Genomic DNA, 13,135 nt, shown 5'->3' with positions numbered 1-13,135 from the left:
TGTTCACATCAGATCTATTCGCTGAGGCTGAGACCAACTGTCAGGCAAGTGTTGACACCGTACGTATGTATAAAATTTTTCTCCAAGAATATAATTACAATAACAGGGCGCAAGAGATGCAGCACATATTTAATTGACAATGAAATATCAGAAAAAGCAAAACGTTTGCACATATCTGGGATGCGATATAATTCAAGAATACACCGAACATGGTGACTGGGAAGTTAAACACATAGACTCCCACATGTGGAAGAAATAACAGAAACTTAAGAAGCAAAGAACATTAAGGGACATTTATGAAATATTATACGATGGAGTGCTGTCCCCACGCTAATATATGGAAGCAAACGCAGAGCCCTCTCTAGGAGAGGAAAAAAAATTGGCATAAGAAATGACATTTCTGTGAATTGTGCTGGCTGTACGAGAACAACCAGGTCGGATTGTGAGTTAGTTGGGAGCTGGCAGTGTTCGAGTTGGCACGCGACACAAGTTCAGTTGGGGCGCGGCAGCAGCGAAGTCCGGACCGCCATGACTCGCCCGACGGTTGCTGACTCACATGATTGGAGTGGGGTCGACTTTGGTTGGTCGTTGGTCGGTCATCTTGCTGGACGACGTGCATTTTGGCCGGCGACCGCTTATGGGTTGGGTGTGTGTGCCGATTCGTGATTCGTCCCTGTTATTGTACAGTCACTGCCGTTGGCATTGTCTAGTTCTTCGCGCAGTGTTCGTGAAACTGTGTGTAGTTTGTGTGATTTTTTTACTGACAAGTTATTTTAAACGTTGTCGGCGTACTGGCTCTGAGGAGTCGGTTGGTTGGCGTGGAGCAGTGAGGAATTCTCGGCAGGGTGTAGTTTGGCTGGGGCCCACTGCCGGTCTCTACGTGGTGTTGGAGAGTGTGGCGCTGTTCTCATTACTACGAGGTTCGTGGCTTACCGACACTGGACACGAAAGTTGAGTTTTGATTTAACCTACCAGCAAGTCAAGACCGTTCACATTGTGTCGTTTGGAGTTAGTTGTCGGCGGCTGTTTGGATATTCCTGCGAGCAACAACGTGGTTTTCAAGTTGGAAAATTCTAGCCACCCTCTGGTGGAGTTTCACTGTATTTGGTTATTTGAATTGATGTGCACCAGCGGAATCTTCTGCCTTGTGGTCGTTAACGTTCCGGTTACCTGCCCTGGGCGTTGACGTAAATTTCAGGCAGTGTAGTTTCCTGATCGTGTTGTTGCTCTCCAGCACCAATATTGTCTACGTTGTTCCGTTGAACTCCCTGTTGCGCCCGTGTCGGATGAAGTGGAAGTTATGTTGTTGGTGGGTCCGCTGACTGTCTGTCGGTTGGGTTGTCGTTGGATCGTGAATGGTTGGCCCGACTGCCTGTCTCACCTAAGTGAGCGTTAGTGTTTGAATTACAGGCCGACACTCGAACATCTGGACGTCCTTGTGTCTACTGCCTTATTTTTTAATCTGGTCTTGTTGTTGGCACTTTTATGGCTTCCAGCCGGTTTTGTGTTTCAAATTAGACTTGTTTTATTCTTAAGGCCTTCAGCCTTGTTTAAAGTACTGTTTCACGTAAGCCCTTTGCATTTTAAAAAATGAATTTTTAAGTCTTCGGCCTTCAGCCGGTTTGAATTTAACTTGTTTACTTCAGCCTAACTAAAGAACTGTTTTAAGATAAGGCTAGCCTTTTAAATGCCTGATTATGCTTGCGTTTCAAGTTATTGGCCTTTAGCCATTTTTTAAGTAAAGTGGCTTTCATCCGGTAATTAAGTCCCAAAGATTAAAGCTGTGTGTTTAAAATTTTTTTTTGGGCTCTTGTAATGTTTGATCAAATAATAAAGCTGTATGTTCGAGTGTAACTGACAGCCCCTTATTGTGGACCGTTTCCACAATTTATTCTATCTGTCCTGTCCTGCGGGTTAAGCAGGGCATATCAAACTAATACAAAAGTAGTCTCGGTGACAAAGTAGGCAAGGATCGATCGCAGTAGAACAACTAAAAAAGTGGAGACTGGAAGATTACCCCTAAGAACCAAAAATTATAGATGCCTAAGGTATGACAAGAGCAGTCAGATCGCGCGACGGAGGGTCGTTTTACCTATTACTTGAAATGAAGAAGAAAAGATAATTTAAGCGTTCAGTCTCGGAATTAAGCGAATTAACTGAGTTACTTTGTATCACTTTGCTGTTTGGTTTGCTCGCACAGTCACGGCCTGTGCTTATTGTATGCTGTAGCCTGATGCCTTACGACAGGGGGTTCCCCGGCGACGCACCTGTGGACGGCGGGGAGTCCCAGTCGGTGTGCGGGCCGGCGCCCAGCGGCGAGAAATCCAGCCGGAACGTCTTCTTGCGGCGTCGGCGTTCCTCCTCGGTCCACTCTCGCCTGCAACACACGCGGAAGCCGAGTTACTCATAGAAGCAGAACCAGTTTCTAAGCAACTGTAGCCCCACGTGAGAGATCGAAGCATTGTGTCGAAAAGAGCAGAAACATGTAACAGAGAAGGTTGACCCTCACCATCCTGCTTTGTAAGCACTCCTGTTTCATGTATTAAGTTTATATGAAATTTTGACTAATTTTCTTTTCAAAATTCCGATTTTAAGATTCCTACATTATGCACATACCGCGTAAATTATCAAAATGGTAGAAATAAATTTCCCCCACAAAGCTTCATTTTATAGCTCATTCAGTTTGTCGTCCTGATGGCAATGAGCTAATTAGTTTCATCACAAATAATGGCCATCGGAATTTATTGCACTTTTAAAATTTCGTACATTTAGTCATACGGCAAATCTTATGAGTTAATCGCGATAAATGCAGAAGGAAAGACAAATCCTTACCCTCTTTTCAGGGCGACAACTATTGAACTATATGAAACAAAATAGTCGTAACTTCTGAACGGTTTCCGTTAGGACTTTGAAACTGCGCGATTGACAGCGGGGCATGATGGGAGTTATTATGTGCATGCACGTGGTTTGGTCTAGCGACGAAGCCCATTTTCATTTGGATAGGTTCGTCAGTAAGCAAAATTGGGGCATTTGGAGGACTGAGAATCCGCATTTCGCGATCGTGAAGTCTCTTCATCCTCAACGGGTGACTGTGTAGTGTGCAGTGTCCAGTCACAGAATAATCGGTGCGATATTCCTTGATGGAACGGCGACTACCGAACGGTACGTGAAGATTTTGGAAAATGATTTCATCCCAGTTACCCAAAGTGACCTTGATTTCGACAGTATGTGGTTCATGCTGGACGGAGCTTCAGCCCATCGAATCAGGAAAGTTTTTGATGTCTTGATTTTTTGGGAACCGCATTGTGGCTCTGGGGTATCCAGAGACCATTATCATAGGTCTCGATTGGCTGCCATATTCTCCGGATCTGAACACACGCGACTCCTTTTTGTTGGGCTACATTGAGGACACTGCTGAGCTGAAAACAGCCATTCAGGAGGTCATCGACTGCATCGATGTTCCGACACTTCAGTGCGTATTGCAGGATTTCGCTATTCGTTTGCGCCACGTCACCGCCAATGATAGAAGGCATATGTATCATCTGTAGTGATGTTTACATGCTGAATAAAGTGTGTGCATGCCGTGGTTTGTAACTAAGTTACGGTTTTTTTATATAATTCAATAATTGTCACGCTGTATATTGTGTGTGGTCACATATCTTCCTCCTTAGCGCTATACTAATCTGATGTTGGCCGGCCGCTGTGGTCGAGCGGTTCTAGGCGCTTCAGTCGGGAACCACGCGGCTGTTACGGTCGCAGGTTCGAATCCTGTCTCGGGCTTGGATGTGTGTGATGTCCTTAGGTTAGTTATGTTTACGTAGTTCTAAATCTAGGGGACTGATGTAACCTCAGATGTTCAGTCCAAAAAATGGTTCAAATGGCTCTGAGCACTATGGGACTTAACATCTTAGGTCATCAGTCCCCTAGAACTTAGAACTACTGAAACCTAACTAACCTAAGGACATCACACACATCCATGCCCGAGGCAGGATTCGAACCTGCGACCGCAGCGGTCGTGCGGTTCCAGACTGTAGCGCCTTTAACCGCTCGTCCACTCCGGCCGGCGGTGTTCAGTCCCATAGTGCTTAGAGCCATTTGAATCTGATATGGAGACACCGACCGCAGTTGTTCTAGCTCCTTTGCAAGGCTATCTCCATCAGAAGCAACATGTGACAGCTGCTCGAACGTTCAAATGACGACAGTAGGTTGTAAAGGTTGATGGCAGCTCGGCGCTTGTAGATAGAGGTCCGTACGTGTGGGCTTACGGTAGACGAAATGCCCTAATGACCCCTCCATGTTCCTAACAAAAAGTGGTTCAAATGGCTCTGAGCACTATGGGACTTAACATCTTAGGTCATCAGTCCCCTAGAACTTAGAACTACTTAAACCTAACTAACCTAAGGACATCACACCCATCCATGCCCGAGGCAGGATTCGAACCTGCGACCGTAGCGGTCGCGCCGTTCCAGACCGAAGCGCCTAGAACCGCTCGACCACACCGGCCGGCCTTTCCTAACAACCAAGACGTCCAAAAACGGTAAGCAACCATCCTTCTACATTGTCCTGTTGAAAAATGGCACCAACATACTGTCGTGTGAGTGGTAACACGTAACGACCCAGATCGTCCGTAACTTGCCACTGTGCTGTCAGTTTTCTCAGTTGCTACCAGCCGCGATATGAAGTCATAACCGATGCCTTCCAACAGCGTGACGACGGGAGTAACACTGCTGTGCCTCTCCAAAACATTGGAAAAATGAGATATCGTCCAAGATCGCCACTATTATCGCATACGATGATCATTCAGGGTAGTGCAGAAGCGCAATTCACCACTGAATACAGTGTGATGCAATTCATCAGTAGGACATGTGTCCCAGTCAGGCCAACACTGCAAACACAGCTGATTGTGTTGTGGTGTCAACGGTAGCCAACGGAAGGGCTCGGTAATTCCCTAGTCCAATTGCTGTCAGTCTCCGACCAGCGGTGTGGAACAGCAGAATGTTGCTGGGACTCCATTACTTGTTCCCAGATTACAGGTGCATATTTGAAGGGTTGCTGGACGCTTGTACACAGTATGACTATTCTCCTTTGTGGTGGCAGGTGTTAATGTTAATGAGCGTATGGCATTGGTGGCCGGGAGACCCCTCGCTAGGCGGTTCGGCCGCCGCTCCACAAGTTCTTTAACGCCACTACGGCGACTTGCGAGTGAATGAGGATGAAATGATGATAAAAGATGCACAACACCCAGTCATCTCGAGGCAGAGAAAATCCTTGACCCCGCCGGGAATCGAACCCGGGACCCCGTGCGCGGGAAGCGAGAACGCTACCGCAAGACCACGAGCCGCGGAAGTGGCAGGTGTGATCGACCGGAACAATGACGACGAGTGCACCCATGGAGGTAAGAATAGAGGGAGACGCCGTGACGTCACAGCTGTGAAGCTATGTGAAGCCGAGGGTAGCGATCTCAATCCGACCAAAACATTGCTGCTGTAAGCTTGTGTGCATAGGCTTGTCGCTCGCTTTTGGAAGGATTTTGCGCTATTATGGTGACTTGTGTGGTGTTCGGATGTACGAATCGTTCTGATTGTGATGCGAAATCGAAGGGAATAACATTTCATGTGTAAGTTGTCTCGTTAAGTGTGATTTTACAACTTCATTGTGAATGAACGTGTGCTACATCGGTACTTGTACTATAGCGTGTTTTTCTCCTGTATGATTTTAGATTACCTAAAAATGAAAGTCGGAAAGCTTTGTGGGAGAATGCCGTGAGGAGGAAGAATTGGCGTGCGTCTAAATGGAGCACTATATGTTCTCAGCATTTCCGAGAAGAGGACATAGACCGAACTTCCCTTTCAACTGTAAGGCTCAGAGAAAATGCTGTACCATCAGTTTTCCCTACACACCCAAAACATTAGCAAAAGGTACGTTAATCCAAAGAATTAAATTCTTAGTTTTCAAGTTCACGTTTCAGTATAATACGTACGTATCGTCGATAATCGAAGTGTTGGTAACTCACTTTGTCTTCATCATGTACCAAATTAAAAGCTAACACTACATTAACTGGCGTAAAGTATAGGCCTAAACAGGACACTGTGTAGATTTGCCATTCTATGTACCGTATTTCAGTAAATATTGGTGGTAATGAACAGTGTTTCCCAGTAGTGTAACGTAACTGAAATGTCCCAGTACGTATTACAAACAAGATGTATTTATGGGGCTTTGGAGGGAGGGTATAGCTAACTTAGTTTTCAGTTTCTATTATTTAGTTTGTGATACACGTTTATTACTGAATTAACAAAATTGTATCGTTTACATTGAAGGCTAGCTATTCGTAATATTACATTAAAAACTATTTTTAATCAGAAGAAACGCGGAATTTCGCCTTTACGAGATTTTATTTTAAACAAAAACTTTGAAACAACCAATCTGATGACGTTACATGCGTATATGGTGCAATTAGCGACTGTAATACACGCAGCGCTATAGCACACTGGCAATCTTTTGGTCAGTGTGTCATGGCAGCGAGCCACGCCCCCATGGCTTCAAAACGTAGTACGGCTGGGATACGTAGCGCCATCTCCCCTTATTCTTACCTCTATGAGTGCAGCCGCCATTACGATGCCGTGCAGTCTAGCATCGGACATCCAAATACCCCACAAATCTGGATACTGCGCGATTCGACCAGCCGGCCAAATGGAGACCCATAATGAGGCCCCTTTTAAAATCTGTCAGGTCTCATAACGCTGTTTCACACGAATACGCGACATCTCAAAGTACTTCACAGTAAAAACTCATTATCTGATGCTATTCGCACCTCGTATACAGCCGACCAAGCCAACAGTACTAAACACGAGCAACACTAAAGTACTCTGGTAGTTGTTCTACCTCTCACAGAGAATTTTAACTCTAATCGTTTACGTATCCGCTGATAGTGTGAACATCTACGAAGTTACTTTTACATCCAAACAGCTTTTTTGTGTGTCACTTTTCTTGTCAGGTAGTGCATTTCATATCTTTTAAGCACAGTATATGTTCCAAAGTACTAATAAAAATCTATATCGACGATACGAGTTAATAAGTCAGCTGGTAACTTCTGTTTTCGTTACTGTGGGGTGGTGTAATGTGTGCAACTTTACAGTCTTTAGATATGGAGCTTTAATACAGCGAGCCGTTGTGTATGACTCCTAAACATGGAGCTATTTCATCATAATACTCTGAAAGGAACAAATTCTCTACCTAAAGATTTTCCTTCTAGACTTCGCTACACCGAAGGTATTTGCCTCTAAATTGCTCAGTTTAGCAGCTGTTCTAGATTCCAATTTCGGATTATTTGCTGCATTCTATTTGATGAATGAATTACGGCAAACGTCGTTCAGTAACCTCGATTAAGTGGTCCTGGTGTCGGTAATATTACTATTGCTATCACTCAGTGAAGATATTGATTGTGTCTTTGACTATGGCCTTAATGGATCTTTACGTCTTTGGATTTTTTGGCAGACTTCGAGACAGAGATTCGTTACGAGAACTGTTAAAAGCATCTCATATCGAAAACCGCATTAACTCTTGAGCGCCTCTGTACATTTTACATTCTTTTAAGTCTGCCAGGCATTAGCGAAGAGAAGAGAAGCCAAGGAGAGCTGGTTACGAGTCACAGTTTTTGCACAAGGCAAAGCACAGTGCGAAGCGGTAAAGAGAACTACCCAAGCAGCAATGTGAAGAGCAAAGAGTATGTAAGTAAAAGGAATGATGAAGGTGGTTGAACAAGATTAGTTGGGTAAAAGGGCTCAAAAAGTGTGTTATAAAGTTAACTTCTTTAAGAAGGGATGTCAGAGCCGACAAAAGTTCATCAAGGACAATAATGAGTGTTGCAACAACTGTGGTAGTAAGAAAACTGGACAGGAGCAGAAATGACCGGCGAGCGAATTAACACAATAAACAGAAGATTTATTTAACTTGTATTTCTCCAAACATATGAAGGCTCATAACAGATAATGCAGCAAGAAAGAGGGTCCAGCTCTCTCAATGCCCGTGAGGAAAAGTCTCTCTGCACTAAAGCATGAACGGTGGTGCCAGAGCCGCGACCAGGCGGCGTCTGCATGGAGTGCCGTAGGTAAGTGGCTCCGAGCGGGAGTGGGCTGAGCCGCTTCCGCCGGCCCTCCTATATCGCGCCGAGCCGCTAGAGAGGTGTGGCTCAGCAGCGTGCTCCACTGGATCCGCCGGATCCCGCACGACAGCTACTGGCGTCTCACGGAAACTTCAAATTCCGTTGCTATGACGCCATAGGGTGGTATCGATATGTGATATAGATACCACAAGTTCTACATCGCTGAGAGGTGCAAACAATGCTTCAGGTAGCTTTTCAACGGTGATAAACCAAATGGCCTGTTCCGTTTGCAGTCTCCTGACACTGCAGATTTATATTAGCCACCGCCTGCACCAGAGGAAGTGAAGAATCAGATAATGAGGCGGAAGAAGAATCAAAGTCCAGAGAAGGTAGAATTCAAACAGTCATTTCAGCAGGCTCGAGGGAGGAAGACTACTAGCGAAACCACCAACTAATCAAGAGAATATAGCTTGTGGAGGAGGTCTCAAAAGATTGGAAGACAGCAATCATCTGCCCTATACACAAGAAAGGTGACTAAATGAACTGCAGCAACTACAGAGGGAACGCTCTTCTGAACGTCTACAGCAAGTACGATATTGCAGGGCCTGTGTTATTCCAAATTACGAAGCAATGTTCTTTTGAACATGCATGTATGTCCAAACGAACAGACACTGCAGCGACTACAGCAGTTATGAAATGTTTTCGAAATTGCGAATTATGGACAACCATCAGCTCTATAATGGAATGACGACAATGAAAGATTGTGCCAGCCTGGGATTGGAACCCGAATCTGCCGCTTATCGCGAGCGGTAGCCTTACTATTAGGGTATCTGAACCAGATCCAACCTTCCATATGTCGTCATCCACGTGTCTATAACCTCATCCATTATGCATATTCCCGTACAGGTGACACATTTTACTTGATAGTCGCTTGCTCAGTGTTGGCATGCATGTCCAAAGGAACACTGCATCGTAATTCGGAATAACACAAGGCACTGCAGTATCGTACACTCCTGGAAATAGAAAAAAGAACACATTGACACCGGTGTGTCAGACCCACCATACTTGCTCCGGACACTGCGAGAGGGCTGTACAAGCAATGATCACACGCACGGCACAGCGGACACACCAGGAACCGCGGTGTTGGCCGTCGAATGGCGCTAGCTGCGCAGCATTTGTGCACCGCCGCCGTCAGTGTCAGCCAGTTTGCCGTGGCATATGGAGCTCCATCGCAGTCTTTAACACTGGTAGCATGCCGCGACAGCGTGGACGTGAACCGTATGTGCAGTTGACGGACTTTGAGCGAGGGCGTATAGTGGGCATGCGGGAGGCCGGGTGGACGTACCGCCGAATTGCTCAACACGTGGGGCGTGAGGTCTCCACAGTACATCGATGTTGTCGCCAGTGGTCGGCGGAAGGTGCACGTGCCCGTCGACCTGGGACCGGACCGCAGCGACGCACGGATGCACGCCAAGACCGTAGGATCCTACGCAGTGCCGTAGGGGATCGCACCGCCACTTCCCAGCAAATTAGGGACACTGTTGCTCCTGGGGTATCGACGAGGACCATTCGCAACCGTCTCCATGAAGCTGGGCTACGGTCCCGCACACCGTTAGGCCGTCTTCCGCTCACGCCCCAACATCGTGCAGCCCGCCTCCAGTGGTGTCGCGACAGGCGTGAATGGAGGGACGAATGGAGACGTGTCGTCTTCAGCGATGGGAGTCGCTTCTGCCTTGGTGCCAATGATGGTCGTATGCGTGTTTGGCGCCGTGCAGGTGAGCGCCACAATCAGGACTTCATACGACCGAGGCACACAGGGCCAACACCCGGCATCATGGTGTGGGGAGCGATCTCCTACACTGGCCGTACACCACTGGTGATCGTCGAGGGGACACTGAATAGTGCACGGTACATCCAAACCGTCATCGAACCCATCGTTCTACCATTCCTAGACCGGCAAGGGAACTTGCTGTTCCAACAGGACAATGCACGTCCGCATGTATCCCGTGCCACCCAACGTGCTCTAGAAGGTGTAAGTCAACTACCCTGGCCAGCAAGATCTCCGGATCTGTCCCCCATTGAGCATGTTTGGGACTGGATGAAGCGTCGTCTCACGCGGTCTGCACGTCCAGCACGAACGCTGGTCCAACTGAGGCGCCAGGTGGAAATGGCATGGCAAGCCGTTCCACAGGACTACATCCAGCATCTCTACGATCGTCTCCATGGGAGAATAGCAGCCTGCATTGCTGCGAAAGGTGTATATACACTGTACTAGTGCCGACATTGTGCATGCTCTGTTGCCTGTGTCTATGTGCCTGTGGTTCTGTCAGTGTGATCATGTGATGTATCTGACCCCAGGAATGTGTCAATAAAGTTTCCCCTTCCTGGGACAATGAATTCACGGTGTTCTTATTTCAATTTCCAGGAGTGTATTTATCCGATGACACCGGGCAATGACTTACAAGTAAAATGCCTCGCTTTTATGGGAATATACATAATGAATGTAGAATCTCAGGTTGTAGACACATGGTTGACGACATTTTGAAGTTTGGGTCTGGCCGTGGGTCTGCTCGGATAGCCTATTGGTAAGGCTACCGCTCGCGGTAAGTGGGAAATCTAGGTTCGAGTCCCGGTCCTACACAAATATTCATTGTTGCCATTCCATCATTAACCTGACGTTTATCCATATTCGCCATTGCGAATAAATTTCATGTCTACAACAAGACCCTGTCCAACAATATACTGGACAGAATTTAGCCGTTTGCAGAGGAAATGATTGGTGGATTTGAGGAAACTTAAGGTAACTTGCCAGTGAATGGCTGGAAAAACAGTAATAACTTTCATAAAGTTTAAGAGGGTCTAACTACATAATGTGAAGTCTGAATACAGCCGCGCGGTTTAAGGCGCCATATCACGGATTGCGCCCCCCCCCCCCCCCCCCCCCCCCCCCCGCCAGAGGTTCGAGCCCTTCCTTGGGCATGGGTGTGTGCATTGCTCTTAGCAGAAGTTAGATTAAGTAGTGTGTAAGTCTAGCGACCGATGACCTCAGCAGTTTGGTCCCTTACTAATTCACACACATTTGAACATTTTTGAACTCTGAATACAAAGAAATTTTAGGACTATGAAAGTGTTTTGAGGACGAATATTTTGGTATAAGAATAATCAGAATAGCTTCTATACAAACTTTATTATATAAACATCTATGTCGGTCAGTAATTTAAAATTTCTCCTGCCAATTTAAGTTTGAAGTCTATAGACTTATCACCTACTTTTCCTAGATGCTTAAAATTTTGTGCACACATTTATGACATTGTTATCTAAAATGTAGACTACAATCAAATGATTTCAATTAATAGTTTTGATACTATAAACACGTAAAGTAAACAATCAAAATCAATGTAATATTTTATATTTAATATTGGTATATTTTTCTCCCAGATGATTGTAAACTGGTGTCTGTAGTCTACTTTTCTCCATATGGTAACCTGAAACATTTCATTTCAGACATGTAGCTCATAGAGGTTTTTTGCATTTCACGGCTTTCCTGTAGACTTATCACCTGCTTTTCCTAGATGCTTAAAATTTTGTGCACACATTTATGACACTGTTATCTAAAATGTAGGCTACATTCAAATGATTCCAGTTAATAGTTTTGATACTATAAACACATAAACTAAACAATCAAAATCAACATAATATTTTATATTTAATAAGGGTTTATTTTTCTCCCAGATGATTGTAAACTGGTGTCTGTAGTCTACTTTTCTCCATATGGTAACCTGAAACATTTCATTTCAGACATGTAGCTCATATAGGTTATTTTGCATTTCACGGCTTTCCTGTTTGCTTCCCGACTTTACCCGCTTGTTAGCTGTCCCATTATAACTGGACAAGTCCAAACAAGGGACAGTGAGAGAATAGCATAAATTAGACACATCGCGAACGCATAAATTACTCTAACTCCTCGCTGCCTTCTCTTACGATCTTCAAACAGCCAAGCGACCACCAATCTTAGTACGTGATATCAATTTCAACTTGATACACGCTTACTTTACCAGGGTAAAACGCTCTCAAAGACGGAAATACAAACCGAAAAACGGATTAAAGGAACTCAGAGAAAAGCTGTTTTTCGTCGTTTGTAATTACAAACTAAACACTTTCCGTTACTTTCCTTGAATTGTACTGTGAAACCTTGTTTCCTTCCGCGTCTCACGCTTCTACGTCAACGCAAATAATAATGACGCCATTTGACATCCGACCGCAGAGGAAACACAGTCGTTGCCGCATACCAACATATTTTTAAATTTATTTTTAAAGATGTTCCAGATGTTGGAACTGATTCATTTAACTACCATTTTTTCACAAAACTGTAAATATTGATTTAAGATGGAAAAAATTAGAATTTTTGAAGCAGATTCACTAGCAAGTGACCTTAAGGAAGTGCCGTGCGACTGTCCACAACGTCTATGTACTGCGAGAGCTCACCTAGAAGACGTGATAGTATGGTGAAGACGTTCATGTGCTCTTCGCAGATTTTAACAAGGCTTGTGAGTGTATTCAATGGGAGAGACTATTTGCCAAAGCGAGACCGGAATATTCGGGAAACTTGTCAGCCTAATTAGAGTTTGTCTCACTGATTCAAAAGGAAAAGTGAAGCTCGGGAGTCAAGTTATGTATAGCTTTAACATACACTATGTGATCAAAAGTATCCGGACACCTGGATGAAACTGACTCACAAGTTCGTGGCGCCCTCCATCGATAATGCTGGAAGTCAGTATGGTGTTGGTCCATCATTAGCCTTGATGACAGCTTCCACTCTCGCAGGCATACGTTCAGCCAGGTGCTGGAAGATTTTTTGGGGAATGGCAGCCCATTCTTCACGGAGTGCTGCTCTGAGAAGAGGTATCGATGTCAGTCGGTGAGGCCTGGCACGAAGTCGGCGTTCCAAAACATCCCAAAGGTGTTCTATAGGATTCAAGTCAGGACTCTGTGCAGACCGGCCGGCCGCAGTGGCCGAGCGGTTAAAGGCGCTAC

The 13,135-nt window shown here is 45.4% G+C and overlaps 1 protein-coding gene across 1 annotated transcript in view; it reads right to left on the bottom strand.

Moving 5' to 3' along the window:
- The window catches only part of LOC126159020 (uncharacterized), a 514,849-nt gene that overhangs the window by 258,554 nt on the left and 243,160 nt on the right, over positions 1-13,135 (bottom strand). Inside the window, exon 16 of the mRNA XM_049916483.1 lies at positions 2,268-2,377. Coding sequence (XP_049772440.1) covers positions 2,268-2,377 — 110 coding nt within the window. The remainder of the gene's footprint in view (positions 1-2,267; positions 2,378-13,135) is intronic.

Source organism: Schistocerca cancellata, chromosome 2 (genome assembly GCF_023864275.1).
Source record: "Schistocerca cancellata isolate TAMUIC-IGC-003103 chromosome 2, iqSchCanc2.1, whole genome shotgun sequence".
NCBI classification, from domain to species: Eukaryota; Metazoa; Arthropoda; class Insecta; order Orthoptera; family Acrididae; genus Schistocerca; species Schistocerca cancellata.
This window is presented reverse-complemented; position numbering and strand designations above follow the sequence as displayed.